We start from the raw sequence: 17,999 nt of genomic DNA on the forward strand, positions 1-17,999 counted from the left end.
TCAGATGGTGATGAACACAATATTCTAAACAGGATTTATTGTTTCCAGCCATTAAATGTAATACATAAACACTTTAAAAGGGGAGATATAGTAACAAGCAACCCATTAACAGAACCAAAGCAAGTCTTGGAAATTTTTGTTCTATACTTACACATGAAAATGTCCCAAAAAGTTAAGTAGTTGTCAGTCAACGTAGCAAGGGTTTCAGATATAAAAAAACCCCAAACAACTCATTAATGAATTTGTCGTAACCAAAATGTTTTGGTCTTTTTTTGTTTTGTTTTTGGTTTTTGTGGTTTTATTTTTATAATTTATTTTTAGGATAAAAAAGAATAACCATTACCTCATGCAGTTTACAAAGGCTTTAAAACAAATCCATTAATGCAAATGAAAGACTAACTCCTGAGGCTTTTTTTTTTTTTTAACACCAATAAAACCTCAAGGAGTTTCACAAAGTTAATTTCAACTAGTTTTCTTATATCCTTTCTTAGCACTGAAGAAGAAACCTGTAACTTCCTTGCACTCCAGCAATTTATTGTTACCTCTTTCAGTACAAATATGTTCTTGTAATATATCTAAGAGTTCTTTAATTTACAAGAGCTTCAAATTAATCTAAGTGCAAAAATGTTTTCTTAGTATTTTCCAATTATTGAGGTAAATAGTTGGGGGGGAAAAAAAAAAAGAAATAAAAAGGAGGGTAGCAGGACATCAACTGTATGTACACCAGATGGGAAAATGAAAGGCAAATCTGAAACGGCGCATAAGGGAGATGTGAAATAAGGACTGAGGAAGAAATAACAGCAACGATCCACAGTTCCCAGCAGAACTTTAAAGCAAAGCCCTTGAAATCCACTCAGCAGATCCCCACTAGCTGAAAATAAAGTGTGTTTATGAGCATGTCTGGCGAGCTGGACTCTCGGGGAAGAGGCCGTACAATAGTCACAATTAGAGCTGACTGCCTGACAACGCTGGGAATGCGGCCGCTGCTCTGACAGCTGCGTCGCATCCCGACCAACTACACAGAGACTAAAGATCCATCAAATGATGAGCTCCTGGCGGCAACAACAGGGTCACAATTGCAGAGCAGTGGCTTCTACAGTAAATAATATAATACATGGCAAACAAGAGACTAAGTTAGCAAAATGTGTTATAAAAAAGTATAAAAGTTGTTTTTAAAAACTTTCTAAAAATTTCTTCTTTTGCGAAGGAGGACTATTAATCTGTGGCCCGGCATTATTACAATAACTGAAGTGCTTGTATCAGATTGCTGGTGATCGCCTTCCTGCAAATCAGAGGTGCATTTGTGAAATGCCCCAGGGCGAATGCCTGAAAGCTGGCCAGACAGTTGGGAAATTTTAATACCTGCAGCAGAATCAGCTGTGTTTGTAGAGGGTGGACTAACACTTGGGTCGGAAATCTCTTTACTTGGTATGCAGAGGGTGGTGTGACACAGAGGATCTAACAGACGATTTTCAGCTCAGTCCCACTGTCTAGATCCCAAACACGGTCCTGAGTGTATTCTGGGTTTCTTCCTTACAAAGCTGGCTCGCCGGGGCAGGTGTTGGGTTGCATGCCTCACGAGCCGTGGCTTCTAGTCCCACACAAACCCTTCGGAAAAGGCTGCGCTTGTGAAAAGACATTTTGAACTTAAAAAAAAAAAAAAAAAAAGAGGAAAGTGTGAGCTATTAGCTCAGGTAAAAAAATCCAAGATGCTCTTCTTCAGGACTACAGAACCCCAATTAATCATCTTCAGTTAATAGGCTTTTTGACAGCAGAAAACTCTAGTATGGGCCCCTGCTCACGCTGGCTGCTAGCTGTGACCGCTGAGAGTTAAATGGAGTGGATCCCAGCTTCTCCAGCCTGGTAGGGCTGGGGAGGGACATCTTGCTTCAAGTTCACCTGAAGGATGCTCCTGCCATTCCTCTCCACCATTACCCTATTCAGCAAACCCCAGCGCACAGTGAGCTCTATCAGTTCCATCTGCTCTGAAGCCCAAGGCAAACTGTTTCCATCCAAATCCTCAAATCTTCTTTCAAGTTCTTCAACAGACTTTTTTTGTCCTCATTCTGGGGTATGTTGTAAAGCCCAAGAAAAAACTTGCTATTGTGTTTAGATACGACAAGTGCCACAACAGGGGATGCAAAAGGCATCTCTCCTTTCCCAGGTTTTAAAGTTCACAATGCTATCAGCGCAAGCCCAAGTCAAGCCCATCTATTCTTTAGCCACGCAGTAAGGCCTTCTTAATATTAAGAGTACAGTGGAGTTATTTGCTCTTCAAGCTGATCTAATCCGCATTCACCAAAAGCAATATTCTCTCTGAGTACTCATGTGTTCCAGAGATCTGATACTACCAAGTCAAGAATGTATTGTAAATGGAATTTAACGTTACAAAAATTCAAGATTTCCAACATCAAAGATCCATTTCATTTTTTCTTAGCAGTTGCTTCTGAACTCCTTTGAACTGCTCTGTAACTTCAAACCAGACCCTTACTACTCTGCCCCCCTCCCCCCCGACGTTATCGTCTCAGCCACAGATTCAACCTTATTTGAAAAACGTTGATATAATATGATCTATGTGGAAATGCCATAAACCACAGAATTAAAAGACTAAGCCTTAATATTCAGGAGAGCAGCATAACCCTTCTTGCTGTATCACCCCTCATACAGTAGGAGGTGTTGTTTGTTTGTTTGTTTCTTTTGTCGTTTTTACCTTAAACATGAGCTTAATTCAAAAACCATGTTCAACTGTACATTTTCTGAGGCTTCAGAAGATGCCTTCCCCCCTCCCCCCCATTTAAAAAGAAAGAGAAAGAATCAAGGTTAGATAGAAATGACTAAATGCAAGGTCCGTTTGGAGTCCACCATCGAAGGGTGGTTATCCAGAAGTAGTCATCTTCCTCGATCTTGATGTTTTTTTGTTTTCGTCTTTTTCTTTTTGTCCTCTGTTTTGGGTTTCAATGCACAGACACATGCGGACACACCAGCAATTGCTTTGGGTAAGTCAGTGCCTTTGTACCACTTATTTTTCTCCTTATCATAAACCTGGACTGTTTTAGAGAAGACCGTTTCTTCCCAGCTGTAGCCTCCGAGGATATAAATCTTGCCTTCCCAAACTGCCACCCCTGACTCACTGTTTGCTTGCAACAGAGGAGCAACTCTGGTCCACTGATTACACTGAGGGCTGTACGACTCCACGCTCAGGATGTCGAAACGAGCCATGGTTTCTATGTTGTCATCGCTGCCACCAATGGAGTAGATATTGTCCTGTAAGGTGCACATGCTGTGCCACCCTCGGGCAGTGATCATTGGCCTCTTCTCCTCCCAAACATCTGTGCGGTAATCGTAACACAGCAGGTTTTTTCTATAGGGGCCAATCTGGTAATCGTGGCCTCCTGAAATGTACACAAATTCCTTGTAGACTGTTCCAGCGTGGCCGTAGGTAAACCTAGGACAGGCAAACAAAACCGATCTGACTTAGTACTTTGGATTTTATCAGGATACACAAGCATTCAACAAGGACTGGTACCACAGAAGAAGATAAACAGTAACTAAAGACAGAAGAATCCCTAATCCTGTTAGTTACCCAGTAACTATTCTTATTCACACTGCTTCACCCTGCGCTGCAGAGCGCTAAGGTACGACAATCACTTTTTAAGGCATCCTTTTCATACCTGGTCACTACCGAGCGCTAAGGTATGACAATCACTTTTTAAGGCATCCTCTACAGTGTGTCATACAACAGAAGTAACCCATCCTGCTCTACTTGGCATGGCCTTCACTCCCATTTTCCTGCTCCAGTGCTTGGGTTGGATCAGTCTGAGAGGGCCAGAGAGGAAAAAATCCACATCTCAGCACGGGTTTCTATGACAGAAAGAGGAAATAATCATGATGCCTGTCAGACTTACCAGTAGCGATTAACGGAGAAAACCCAACAAGAAAACTACTGCTGCCTTCCCCTTCCGCAGCTTCAGGATCATGAATCACACTTCTTACCCAGCAGTGTCACAGCCCAGTTTATCTACAGTCACGATACATGCAGTGTCCTTTTCACGAGCTACCCATCTGCTCTACCACTTCTGCTATACGTGTGATGACTTCTTTGGTCACCCCAAGACGAGGCAACAGACCTCAGTCAATTGTAGCTCAGAGTCCATGTTTGAAGTAAGACAAAATGAGATGGCAGAACCAACACCATGCATGCTCTCCCACAGGGCAGAGAGAAAACCCCTTTGATCAGCTATAATGACGCCACTACAAACCTGATTCTTGAGGCTGCTCTTAACGTTACACTAGGATAATCCTCACCAAACCCATTCAGCTCTTAGAATTGGAATGCTAAGGCGAGGGACAGCCTCGGCTTCTTTGAACATACCCTTCCTGCGCATGCCTTTTTTTTCTTTTTTGGGGTGCGGGGAGGTGTCAAAAAAATGTAGCTGCAGCACCAGCCACAGCAAACTGTCTCACACACCAGTACAAAGAGCCCAAACAATTTAATATCCATAGGGCTGCGGAGCAATATGCTCATCCTGCTGCACTCACGAGCCTCTACTACCATCCTTTGTAGTCAAGGGCTCAGGACAACTCAACCTCTATGGCAGACAAACCTACGTTAGCATTACTTTAGCCTGGAATGCTTTTGAACCATGCCTGAACATGCTCAAAACTCAACGGGGATAGAACCTTGAGCTGTTTTTATTTCACATGGTAATAGTTTCTCTCAGCTACACAAATGGTATCATAACTTCTTCCACACACCTAAGTGCCAAGCACTTTTGTGCCAAGGGAAAAGGTGGAATAGAAAAGAAAACCCACATTTACCCTGAAAGCACAGCACTTCTGAGAAAAGCTAAAAGATGTTTATTACTCTAGATGCCTACCCAAGCTTCTGATCCCTGACCAGTGTCTGAATCAGATATTTTAACAGGCTCTAGCTACAAGAAACCGAAAAATCCTTGACACACTTGGCAAAAGAATGCTGAGTGACCCGGACGGACCTTTCAACTATAGGGGCCGGAGCACGATCCCCGGAGACCTTACAGAGGTGACTTCGGAACTGCACTGCTCCTTAGCCACTCAGGAAAAAGAAAGAAAAAGAGAGGACTAAGGCATAGTTACGAGACTTTATCCAAAAAGGCAACTCAAAAATTCCATAACTCACAATCTGCCTAACCATGGAAGCACGTAACTCATGCTCGGTGCTTCTGTTTGATGTGAAATACCCTAAGCACATGCACTCCGGCTTTCACACCTGCCACAAATGCTGCTTTACCTGGTTTGTGCTCTTACAGACAAGAACCAGGAGCGTATGTCTCCAGTGGCACCCGGTCTGGTTGCTAGAGATTTTTGCTTCTCTATATGCACAGGAGTGGGTCTTAATGTTATGTGGCTATGGATAGACTACCTATCTGGGAAGTGGGATGGACAACTTGAACTCATCTCCTTTCTCAAAATGCACTAGATTTTAAACCAGGAAGCTTTTTAACCAGGAAGCTACCTGAAGGACGTGCAGCAGACTCCACTGTGGAGGTAGTGTCAGATAAGAGATAGTTTGAGGAGTGAGAAGCAGAAGGGTGCAATGACATTGAATCCAACACAAAGCCCAGGGTTATCGTACTGCTGACAGCAGCCACATAACATTCAGCATTTGGGAAAGAAAAAAAAAAAAGGATTGTAAGTTAAGAAAAATTTGAGTGACCTTTGGCAAAGTAGGTTAAATGTTTTCCTACACTAACTGAAAAGTGGAATTCTCCACAGGTAAACAAGCAAGCAATAGCCATTTTCTCTCAAGAGCATGCAAGCAGTCTAGCATAGACAGCTACAGAAAAAACACTGATGCATTTCTTTTGCCTCAATCAATGGGTATGTCTAGCGAGCAGCAATAGCTGCAAGAGTAATTTGAAAGAGGCAATCATATTTGGAGCATTAAATTGACCATCAGTTTGTTATTTTTCAATACAGGGAGATTACCCGTTGAAATACGCTAGAGGTGCTTCACTTTGCCTGACTTCTGAAAAGCTCATCTGAAATTGCACATAGCCTGCTTCATATTAATAGAAAGCTGCATGAAATATAATGCACAAATTGAAAACAATCAATAAGAATCCTTTCTGCAAGCCCTGTGGTTAAAGAGGGGCATTTCTAAAAGTCCAGCAGACCAGGACACTTCAATACAGTGGGTCCAGACATCCCCCAACAGAAAGCAGCAAGCGTTCTGGCAGCGTTGTCTGTAAGAGTGCCCAGAGACAGAGGCATTAAGGAGAAGGATGTTTCTAGTCACAACATCTGCTAGAGCCAGTTGCCAATTTTGAATGACCAGCCAAAACCAGCACACCAAGATACACTGCTGCAAAAATTACAGTTTCTGACACAGTAACACCATTCAGTAAATGCTAGAAAATGTACCATTTCTTTTCTTAAACAGAAGAACACTTGGCCTAACTCGATAAAGCTTTGGGAATCCCCTACTCCAGCAGAAGTCCAGGCGAGCTGTGGTTGCTCTGAATCTCAGTGTCCACCTGTTGGCAACCCTGCGAGATTATTCATGACACAACTAGCAGAGCAGATACCATCATTCCTTAACCTGCTCCAACACATTTCCTCATACAACTGCTTTCAGTTGTTCTGCCAAACTTTAACCTAGGGCCACTCCATTAATTTCACTCATGTCTGCGGCAGACTTTTTCATGGTCTATTCAAGATGAGAACACATTGCACCAACTTCTGCTCTGCCAAGCTTGTCAGCCACCGCTGCTCCCTTCCGGGCTAGAAACTATGGCAGCAACTGCTCCCAAAAAGCCTGGGAAAATGGTGAAAAAAAAATATACGACCTTTCCGAAGAATGGGAAACGCATCCCACAGCCAAGGACCCTAATGAGAGTCAGGCAAAATGTACTTGTAGCAAACTTGGACCAGGTCCACCCTTTAGATAGTTTGGCTGAAGTTCTCCACATTAAGCATCTGCCTCAAGAGGCTGTGTTTTCTTCTTCAGTAAGGCAGCATTATTTCAGTCAAAACAGTGCAGCTCCTTCCAAGAAAGTGGTTAGGGAAAACAACGTGTTGTTTTGACCACGCTGGGGTGAGGAGGGGGCGGTGGGAAGAAGAGATAAAAAAAGAGTTTGCAAACCTCTTCCTTAGAGGAGCACGACTGTGCCTGCGTACAGCAACACGGACACAGGATTTGGCAGTGGATGGGAGCCATGTGTACGCAAGGACGCAACCACTGCCTTTCCCCTGAAAATCTCCACACACATGGCAAGCTCTAACTCTTGGGAAGAAAAAAAAAACCCCAAACATTTTCTGCATGTTCAGAGCAGAAGCTTTAATAAATATAATCTCTGAGAGTCCAACCCCACACAGCTCAGATCGAACTACGCAAGCCTACACCCCAGAATGACCTCAACATGTGCCTATCACTCCAGGGAACAGCCTTCCAGGCAGCTGCTGGATTAGAGCAGTCAGAAACAACACCAGAGCTGCGGGCAGGGAGCCTGCTTCTGGCGGCCATGCACCCAACAGGACAAGAAACCTGCATGTTTTCTCTTCAGAGGGAAGAGGACAGAAAAATGCAGGAAACAAGGCGGCTATGTTGGGATGTGTTGCCTGATCGGGCAATCAGGAAGCAGAGGATTGGACCTTCCGATTTGCTCTACACAAGGAGAGAAGACCTGCTGCTAGAATAGACCTGGGGAAGTTGTTATTTAGGTGAAAACAGTAACTAAAATCAGCTTGAGAAACAAAAGCTGAGAGGAAAACAGGGATCAGATCAAGAGTATGTTGAAGGGAAGACAGGAGGACACAGAAGCAACTGTAGCTAGCATGCTTCCTTCTAGTCTTGAATTTATCACAAAATTATCTCTCCTCCTTCCTCTGCTGTCAGCAAATCCACCTGAAGTACGCCAGGAAAGGCCTGCCCAGATCCTTCCGGGCAGCCACCCACACCTGCCAGAGCCACATCTCTCTGAGCTCAAGCAGCATTCGCTTGTCCCAGCGTTCAGAAAGTTTCTTCCCATCATCCACCTCTGTGCCGATTTTGCCTTTTGCAACCTGCGCAAGGCTCCTTTAACTTTATTCCTTCTGTGTAGAAAAATGGTTGTTGCAAACAATATACTGCCTGATGCAGGAGTTCTCCAACAGGAGAAAGAGGGCTGAGAAGGCAGAAAATCTGAAGGTAGTAAGTGTCCACTAAGATCTAACTAAAGACATATTAACACGCAAGAGAGCAGCTATGTGGAAAAGTGGGAAACTATCTAGCTCGCTACGCAGCTGCACAAAGACCTGAGCTGGCACAGGGCGCAGTGAGCATGGGACGAGGACAGAGCAGGCAGGAAGAGAGGATGCAGAACTATTTTTTTGGGATGCAGCAATCACTTAAAATAGTCACTGTACCAGAGCCTAACCCTGCGGTTCAGCAACCAAGTCAGCGTAAGGGGCGTCTGTCCCGTAAGGGGGACTCTTGCCTAGTCCAAGCAGATCGGCTAGGCAATCTAACAAAAAATCAACACTCCTCGTGTCAAAGTTCACTTCTAAATGCTGCAGCAGCAAAATTCATGAAGCCAACACACAGGTAGCAGTAGGAACATGGAGAAAAACCGCCCCTTTTCGGACAGCGTACAGTCTGCAAGCTTCCCCAGGACCACTTATATGCTGGGAAAAACTTATCCATACCGGTTCTAAGGCAAGTGTTTTTCTAACAACATACAAGGTAGTCAGGGCACATGTACATTTCTTTGAAAAATGTTTTTTAAAAAAAAGGAAAAAAAAAGAAAAGCTGTGCTACAATTTCTAGGAGATGTTACTGGGATCTCACAGGTCACCCCAATTAACAGAAGGGCTTAGGAACTCTCATACACAGCTTCCCAGGAAAGACTGTGGTGTTTAGCCTCAACTGCTAGATCTGCCTGTGCGAGCAGAAATAAAATGGAAAAAAGCATCCCGCTTCTGAAGAGCGCTCGAGCCCAGCTGTTAGCCTGGATCAGACTCGCATTGCAGCACCTACCCAAAATAGAATTGGGCAACAGGCTTCTGTGCCTTCACTGGCTGCCTGTGGCTCTGCAGCTCTGCAGCTAAGGGAATAAGGGAAGAAAACCCAAACTCTCAAATCAAATTGCAAGTATCTTGTTCATGATGTCACTAGGAAAGCAAGCACCGCTGCTGAAGTTACAGGTTTCAGACACCATGAAAATACCATGCGTGTAGCCAATATTCCTGTATTTTCCAAGAATGTGAAATATTACTAAATCTGAATAGCTGTTTGCAAATGAAATGCTATCGTACCATTCTTACAAAGTCACCACTCAAAACGATGATTCAAAATACCAGCAATGTCCTGTGCTGCTGTTACGAGAGGAGCTGCAGCACTAAAGCCTCTCAGAAGTAAAGCAGCTAAGTTTTAACTCAGACTGAGAGAAAGAAAAGTCACATTTGCTGGGGTTACCTATTTGCAATACAGGTAAATGTGGTTTATCTGCAACAGCCAACCTGAGCAGCCAAACAGAAGCACCTTACAAGGAAAACAATCACACCAAGGTGACAAAATAAGGCCAAATAAATTATAAAAGCCTTTGATCAAGATCTGAACAGTGCCTCTGAAAAGATCCAACTCCGAGTGACCTCAGGAAAAATATTTTAAGAGGAGTAGAGCGAAATTACGAGAGCTCTCCCTCCATCCTTCAGATGTACCTCAGGACAAAAGTTAAACCCAATCAAGCTGACAGGAGGCACGCTGCCTGGAGGAGACGGTCGCTCAAACACCAAATGCTGGAATGGTGTGTTACTTGCTGGTGCCGTGTTGGTCGTATATCCCCCACCTCCCTTCTAGTGATACCCACTCATGAGCTAAGGTCACACAAGCTCCCTTTACCACCATTCTTCAAACACAGCATAACTTTCCAAACACCGCTGTTACCTGGGCAAGCCTGCTATATAGGACCAGGAATCCTTCTGAGGACTGTAGGTCTCAACTGAAGAAAGCGCCCCATTTTCATTCCTGCCACCAACAGCTACCAGCATGTCGGTAATAGCTCCCAGGTAGAAATCTACACGGCGTTGTCTCATGGAGGCAACCTGTCAAAAAAAATAACACGCTGACACCTTCAAACATCTGGTAGGCAAGCTGACTTAAGGTACATTCACGTCTGAGCATAGGCTAGTTGCTTCTTCCCATTTATTTAGAAAGGGGAGCTACTGGTTTTGACCGTTATATTCATAAAATACTTCTGGTTTTCTGCAGTAGCATGTTACATACCATTCATTTTCAAAAAAAAGGGGACAACAGGAAGCATCTAAGAGACAAGTAACTCTATAAATGTTTGTGTTACATGGGCCTCCTTGCAAAACTCTGCAAAAAACGTATATTGGAATCACTCAAAACCACAACGGAACCACACAGGATTGGCTCATGTAGGAACCTGCACTGGCCGCAGGGATCTACAGCGGGACTGGAAGTGAATAGCTTGTTCTAAGAGACATTTAGCACAGAGACATTTGACAACTGTCAGAGACATTTTCTTTTTACATCAGACCCATTTTTGATTTAGTTGAACGTGCTCCTACTTGAGAAAGATGAACTAAGCAATCACCTCTGTAAGTCCATTCTAGCATTATTCCCAAAAGTAACCTGAAGAGTTGTAGGTGGATGCTGACCAGGAATGTCACACGTGAGATGCCCAAATCCCAAGTGAAGTTGAAAATCTGCCCCAGACTCTTTTGCTGTGTGCGTAACTCAAGCATTCGCACAAAGGATTCAAGCAGCTGCTTTTTCAACTCAAATAACTTGAATTTCCAGTTGCAAGCGTTGTTATGTTGGCTATTCTAATGAGCCCTGTCCTTCCACCAAAAAGAAGAAAAAGCTCTAAACATTAAGGACTTTAAACAGAGAAATAATACAGCTTAAGTCTCACCTTTATCCACTGGTTACAGCGGGGATCATACCTATATAGGAGATTTGAAGCTGCATCCCCTCCATTGTCTCTTGAAAAGCTGCCTCCGGCTATGAAGATGAAGCCTCCCAAGACTGCAACGCAGTGGTGACTTCGCCTGGCTGGCAGAGGGGTTTCTGCTACCCACTGCCCCTTTCTGATGTCCAAGAAGCAGGTATCATCGCTCAGTTCCAGGCACCGTTCGGAAACCTCCCCACCCACAAAGAGGAGCCTCTCCTCGCAGGTCCGCAAGGCTGTGCGTTTGTTCTGCAGCACCGGCTGGGCCGTGACGTTATTATGGTAGTTCACCGCCTCCTCTATAAACCCCTCACAGTTTGCTTCTTTGGGAAGAAGAGAGCAGACAGCAGGCTTGACTCGATGGAGGAGATCGCTTTTAGGTATCAAGGGAAAATGAATGTTATCCAGGACCTGGTAAGCCTCGTTCTCCCTTTCCGGGTACTGGGTAAGCCACTGCAAGGCAGCCTGCAGCAAGTCGTGCTCGCACTCCTGCTGCACGTTGCTGCTGTCCAGGTACTGGCACAACTTCTGCAAGGAAATGTTCTGCAGGAAGTCCGGGGTGAAAGACAGCGTGCCAAAGTTCTGCAAGATGAAAGAATCAATGTAGGAGTCAAGGCGCTTCAGGTTGTAAATAGAGGCTAGCTCTTGCAGGTACAAATAGTTCTCCTCGCTGACTTCATTCTCCAGATACTCACAACAGAAGTCAACCACCTTCCAGATCTGCAGCAGGTGAGCTGTTTCGAGCACATAGTCGATATTGCCTCCATCTAAAGACAGCTCGCTGCCATAAAGGAAATCCACCACAGCCTTGAGACCAATATAAGAAGCTCCAAAAAGTTCAACCTCTTTTTGGTGGGCTTCTCGCATACCGATGGTGAACATGGAGTTGAAGTAGTCACTGCAAACAGCGAGGAGGTTCCGATGGGCAGGAACTCTCTGTTCATCCACCACGAGGACAATGTCACAGAAGAGGCCTCGGTGCCTCTGCTCATTCAGGCTCTGAAGAACTAGACTAGAGTGGTCATCCCACCTGTACACCTGGAATAAACAGCCAGTGTGAGGCAGATGTTATCTTCACCAAGATAAATCTCAGTGTGCACAAAGTCTTTTCCCGTTAGGTGTAGGCATGCATGAGAGAGAGCTTACTTGTGTTGCACATTTCAAATAAATTCTGACTTTAAACAGTTGGCAAGCGCAGTACGAGCCCGAGCTCCTCACCTTCACTCTGAAAGGCCTCTGCAGACTTTTACTGCTTCCTACTCCCTTTTTTTTTTCCCTTTAATTTACTCCTACCTCCTCCACAATGCTGAATCCAAACCTCCTCCCCGATGATTTATACAGGCACAATTTTCTGAAACTCTTCCACACATTGTCTTCGAGACATCTTGCTGACATTTCCTTTCTTACTTGTCCCCCAAATGACTCCTTACAGAGTTCTTCTCAACTCAGCTACTCGCTAAATATTCGGAGTGGGAGACACACATGCAGCAGCATGCCAGATTTTCATTCAGCCCATGTATTGTTTGGGTTAGTGCTTACTCGACAGCTACCCCCTCTTAAATCTTTTCAGAACTCGGCATTTCTAAGCTCGTTAGGGTAAAGTCCCTCTCTTTCTTTCCATATTATTCCAGGCACACACGCTGCATTCAAAAATATTAGCTGTTTATTCATGTGCAAAGCCACACATGTGGATAACTTATTCCCATAAGACTTCTACTTCCTTCCAGAAGCCAGGGTAGTTTCTGTTTTAATGAATACGACTAAATATTTTTATTTTCAAGAAAGGGGAAAATGCCCTCAGAACATGTCTGTTAAGTGCCCTCTTGGGATCCCTCTGGTCCAGACATTCTTCCCACCAGTTCTGTACGTGCCACAGGGCTTTTGAGGCAACCAGCATTCGCCTCTTTCTCACAGACTCACGTTACCAGTCTTAAGAAGAACCAAAATGGAAACGTTTTGTTACCCCTTGAATGTCCTGCAGAACATGTACTGGTCACCCCAGTATGGCAAGCAATGCAGCTTTTAGGACCATCCTTCTGGAGGAATGGAATGCTTGATGGTACAGTCAGTTACCTTGTGATCTCTCTTAATAAAAGCCAGGTTAAGTTAAATGCAAATACATAATTTTAATTACCAAATCCAAAACAGGCAGAGTTGCAGAGCCTGTAAGAACATGTAAGAGAAATGAAAGGAGGTGGAAGGGAAGCACATCTTTGTATTGTGCCTAAGTTAGCTCTGAACAGCTCTGGCTGTAGGACCCAGGGTCTTGCCCAGTTCTACGCCCTCAGGCTGCATTCCCAGAAGGGACACCCTGAAAAGGTGTCTCAGTCCATATCTACATTGCAAACAGTCACGCAGATGACCCGAGGTCTCTTCGAGCCTCTGAGGCATTCAACCTTTCCATCACCAAACTGCTGCTTCTCCTAGAAATCCTAACGATCTGTGGCTTTCCTGGTTTCCCAAACAGAAAGCACATGATTATTGCTGGCTGGCTAAGCCATTAATGGGTTGGTTAAATCACAGTGAGACAACCTCTCTACCCACCTGGATGGGAAAGGTTCAAGTCCTCGAGCCAAGCTCCTTCCCCTGCACGCAACCCTCACTCTAGATACGCACTCTGCATACATAATTTGGTAATTGTGCACGATGAGATAACCAGGATTAACGCACGCAGCTCACCACTGTCCAGACGTGATGGCGGCCAATCATCCTGAGCTAATACCAGCCTTGGGAGCCTGACCTCCCACGTCTGCCTTTCAGCCGGTGGTATGGCAACAGGCAGACCGCCAAAGATGAGATCCACATTAATAACCAAAAGCGCTGCTCGTAGCCTGATATCCCAGTGGTTTCTCTTCAGTTTTGCTTACGCTCTTCTCTAAACAATGGAGACTAAGCAGCCAAAAAGCCGCCTGTTGGAGTGACTTTGTACATGCAAGTGTGCAGAGTTAAACTGACCTCAGTGAAGAGGCTTCAATAATTATAAGTTTTCTGGACGAAAACTCTTTTAATTTGCCTTATACTCATCGCCTCATCATATCTCTGAACTTAAAAAGGGATTTATGGCACAGGCAACAAAGTAACTTCCACTGAGGAACAAAACTACCAGAGATCTGTAGCAGAAAAGAATACGGGGGCTTAAGGACTGCCAAGTATTTTATCTTCATTTTCTGAGGTGGAGAGGCGCTGATATCACACAGGAGCCCAAGCAGAGACCAGGGGACGGAGGAGGTGGGAAGAAGAAGAAACATCGCAAAAGACAAAGCGCACATTTGTGACAACTACGATAAAGGGAAGAGGATGAACAGACAATAACTAACATCTTACAGCACCCTCTTCTGAATCTGACTCGTGAGGGACAGTTATTGGATTAAACCAAAACCATATCCCCTCTCATCTCTGTAAATTGGCTGATCATTTCTCTCTAATATTCTCTAATACCACCATCGTGCATAACAAGATTACACTGGAATGTAAGATTTGCCAGAGATCCCTGTTTACTTAGCTGGCTGTCGAGTCAGCAGCATAATCCTGACCGCAAATGCGCCTGACAACTTGTGCTCCTAAAATCCTTGTTGCCATGTAGAACTGCTGCTACTTCAGAAACCGAGCATAAAATCATTACGTACGCCTCTGGATGGACTCAGAATCTATTAACATATTTCAGCCACTTAGCAAGTTCATTCGTTCAGTGAGCAAATAACAAAAGCTGATAGCTGCACATTTCAAAACCAAGACTAATTTTATACTAAACACGAACATCTTTCTCAAGCTATTTATATTCTGTAGAACAGCTTTAGCATTATCTAGTAAATCTAAGTTTAGCAGATAGTGGCAGCTGCTGCCTAAGCAAGAAAATAAAACAATGCTGTCAAGTTAATTAATTTTTAATGTGATGAATTATTATTACATTCAGACTAAGCCATTTAAATGGTAGACAGGATCAGCACTCAGGGAAAGATTATATGGGTAGGGATGCATTTAAAAATCAGTCCTATTTTATCAACTGTATTAGAGCATTATTTTAACTTATTTCGGATTCAAAGATCTAATTTCTTTCAGACTGTTAATGCAGTACCACTGCTCGTCAGTGATGCAAAAGAAAAGGAGATCTGTCTCAAGCAACAGACAGATACGGGCACTGAGAAGTTTTCCTCTTCTAGCTGTTGTTGGCAGTACAAGGTACTTGCCCTGCAGCATCTGTACCTACATACAACCTTGTGCTCCTGCTAGAACAGGAAAGCAGTTTTCACTGGTATGAAACAAAGTGAACATAATAATTACAGCTGATATTAACATCTTATAAATCTTAATTCATCATCCTGATGACCTGCATAAAGAGCTACCTAAGATGGACTTGTGTGGATTCCCAACTAAGCCTATGTATTTGTACAGACAGATTCTATACAGAGAAAATTAACTTCACAAACCAAAGAAAACATCTCGAGGTCACTTGAGTAACTACTGTTCGCAGGATCAAGAATCCCGTCTTGTACAAAACAAAGACTAAATCTAAAAAGTAATCCCAGCTTTGCTTCTGTAACTAGCTTGGATATTATGAGATGGATCAGTATGAAAAATCCCCAGAATAAATACATCGCATTTAATGACTGAATTTTTGGTGTAGAGAAGATACTGTGCTGCGATGATGTGGGTTTCTTTTTTAAGTTATGAGTCACAACGAGCAGATGCCCATTTGCTGCTGCTGCTGCTGCTTCTCTATTTTTTTTTAAATCACTAGGTAGCAACTTCTACCAAAAATATTTGAGCAGGTAGCCCACTGTTTTCAAACCTCTTTTTAAACGCTGAGAATATTCACATCGCTTCAAAACAGTCCATCCAGAGGAGAGCCTTTGCACCCCTTCTTGTTATTTCTGTAACTTGATTTTTTTGATAGGCAACACAAAACGTACAAACCTTTGAGGATTCACTTATCTTGTGTGGACGGCAGATCCTGGTTTGCCTGGTTCCCTCCATGACAGGCTGAGCCACGGTACTTCTAGAACAAAATCAAAGAAAGATGTTAGCAGCACACCAATCCTTTCAGACTGCTAAAACCCATATCGTGCTGAATAAATAACACAATTAAGACCCGCGCATGCTAATCCAGTTTGAAAATGTCTGAGTTAAAAAAAAAAAAGGATTAATTTTTTTTTTTTTTTTGCTCCCTGACGTCGTTTTCTCGTGTTATTAACGCTTGGTGTGTCAACAAGTCGGGCGCGTGCCAGGGCACACAGACCGGCACATACATTATCGACGATGAGTTATTTACTTACTGCTAGTTCTCGCTACAGCTGCCGGAGGTAAAACCATCTCCTCTCACCGCCGGCAAGGCCAGGTTTCGGAGCCAGGGCCCCTCAGGGGCCGGCGTGACCCGGGCGGTGGGGCTGCGCCTCGGCCCCGCGCAGTTTCCGCGCAGTTTCCGCGCAGCCCCGCCGCGGCAGCTCATCCCCCGCCCGCCGCTGGCCCCTCCTCCGGCAGCTACATAACGGCTGCGCTTTTCCACAGCGCTTATTTACCCGGAAAATTTAAAAAAAAAAAAAAAAAAAAAAGGGGGGGGGGGAGTAAAACCCCCCCAAAGCAACGGCAAGCCTCGGGAGGCGGCAGCGGCGCCCGGGGGCAGGGGCCCCGCACCGTTGCAGCCGCAACGCCCCCCGCGGCGGGAGCGAAGGGTGGGCGCAGCGCAGCGTCCCCTCAGGCGGCGGCGGCGGCACCGGCCTCCCCCCGGGGCCCGCCGCGGCTCTGCCGGCCCAGGAAATGCCGGCTGGCGGCAGCGGGAGGGACCGAGGCGGGGCGGGAACCGGGGCCGGGCCGCGGCGGCGCCTCCGCTGACCCCGCCGGCAGCAAATGGCGGCCGGGCCCTCGGCGGGGGCCGCCCGGAGGGCTCGGGGCTCTCCCTGCCGCTGCCGGGCAGGGCCGGGGCGACGCTCGTGGGGCGCGGAGGGCACGGCCTGAGCGCAGAGCCCGGCCGGCACCCGTGGCCGTGCTGCCAAGGCCCCCGCTAGGTCTGTGCCAGAATCACCACAGCGTGACAGGGGTGGGAAGGGCCCTCTGGAGCTCACCCCGTCCCACCCCTGCCTGAGCAGGCACCCCCAGAGCAGGGGCACAGGGCCGCGTCCAGGCAGGGGGTGAATGTCTCCAGGGAAGGGACCCCACAGCCTCTCTGGGCAGCCTGTGCCCCTGCTCTGGCACCCGCACAGGGAAGGGGTTTGTCCTCATGTTCAGGTGGAACTTCCCGTGTTCCAGCTTGTGCCCGGTGCCCCTTGGCCTGGCGTTGGGCACCACTGAAAAGAGCCCGGCCCCATCCTCCTGACACCCGCCCTTCAGATATTTATAAGCACTGATGAGATCCCCCCTCAGCCTTCTCTTCTCCAGGCTGAACAAGCCCAGGTCTCTCAGCCTTTCCTCCCAAGGGAGATGCTCCAGCCCCTGATCACCTTGGCAGCTCTGCGCTGGCCTTGCTCCAGCAGTTCCCTGTCCTTGAACTGGGGGGCCCAGAACTGGACTGCTAGTTCTTGCTACAGCTGCTGGAGGTAAAACCGTCTCCTTTTCACCGCCAGCATGACTAGATTTTGGAGGCCAGACCCCTCAGGGGCAGGCATGACTTGGGCGGCGGGGCTGTGCCTCGGCCCTGCGCAATTTCGGTGTGGAACATTTGGAGCACACACCTGAGTATTCCAGATGTGGCCTCACTTGGGCAGAGCAGAGGGGGAGCCAGGGGTGTTCGTTAGAGCCAGCGCGGGATACTTGGCCGTGTTCTGTAAAGCGGTGATAAACTGTGCAGTGGGGGGGAGTGTGTGCACTGAGTTGCATCGAGGACAGCAGAAGCCAGCAAAAGCGTGCGTGCATCCGAGCTCCGTCCGCTCTCACCGAGGACAGCCCAGCTCGGACACGTGTCCCGCACGGTGACGGGGCAGCGGTTGCTGCCAGAAGACGATATGCACAACAGGGAAGAGCCAATTTTAAACACGGGGAGCGTGCCAGGGCTGCCTGGGATGTTAGCACCTTCATACTACCACAGCCGTCCCCCAGCCCCGCGCTGCAGGTGACACTCCAGCGCTGGGGCAG

At 46.1% G+C, this 17,999-nt stretch overlaps 1 protein-coding gene across 4 annotated transcripts in view; it reads right to left on the reverse strand.

Moving 5' to 3' along the window:
* The window catches only part of KLHL36 (kelch like family member 36), a 20,915-nt gene continuing 2,916 nt past the window's right edge, over window positions 1-17,999 (reverse strand). Inside the window, exons 1-5 of one of the 4 annotated variants that reach the window (XM_075101252.1) lie at window positions 16,208-16,921; window positions 15,849-15,927; window positions 10,899-11,972; window positions 9,905-10,062; window positions 1-3,445 (exon numbers count right to left, since the gene is read on the reverse strand). In XM_075101252.1, the coding sequence (XP_074957353.1) occupies window positions 2,890-3,445; window positions 9,905-10,062; window positions 10,899-11,972; window positions 15,849-15,908 (1,848 nt within the window). In that variant the 5' untranslated portion in view covers window positions 15,909-15,927; window positions 16,208-16,921 and the 3' untranslated portion in view covers window positions 1-2,889. Of the gene's footprint in view, window positions 3,446-9,904; window positions 10,063-10,898; window positions 11,973-15,848; window positions 15,931-16,207; window positions 16,922-17,999 lie in introns of those variants that run through there. The other 3 variants (XM_075101250.1, XM_075101251.1, XM_075101248.1) reach the window with 3 other exon arrangements.

The sequence above is a fragment of the Phalacrocorax aristotelis genome, chromosome 8, assembly GCF_949628215.1.
Source record: "Phalacrocorax aristotelis chromosome 8, bGulAri2.1, whole genome shotgun sequence".
Classification (NCBI taxonomy): Eukaryota; Metazoa; Chordata; class Aves; order Suliformes; family Phalacrocoracidae; genus Phalacrocorax; species Phalacrocorax aristotelis.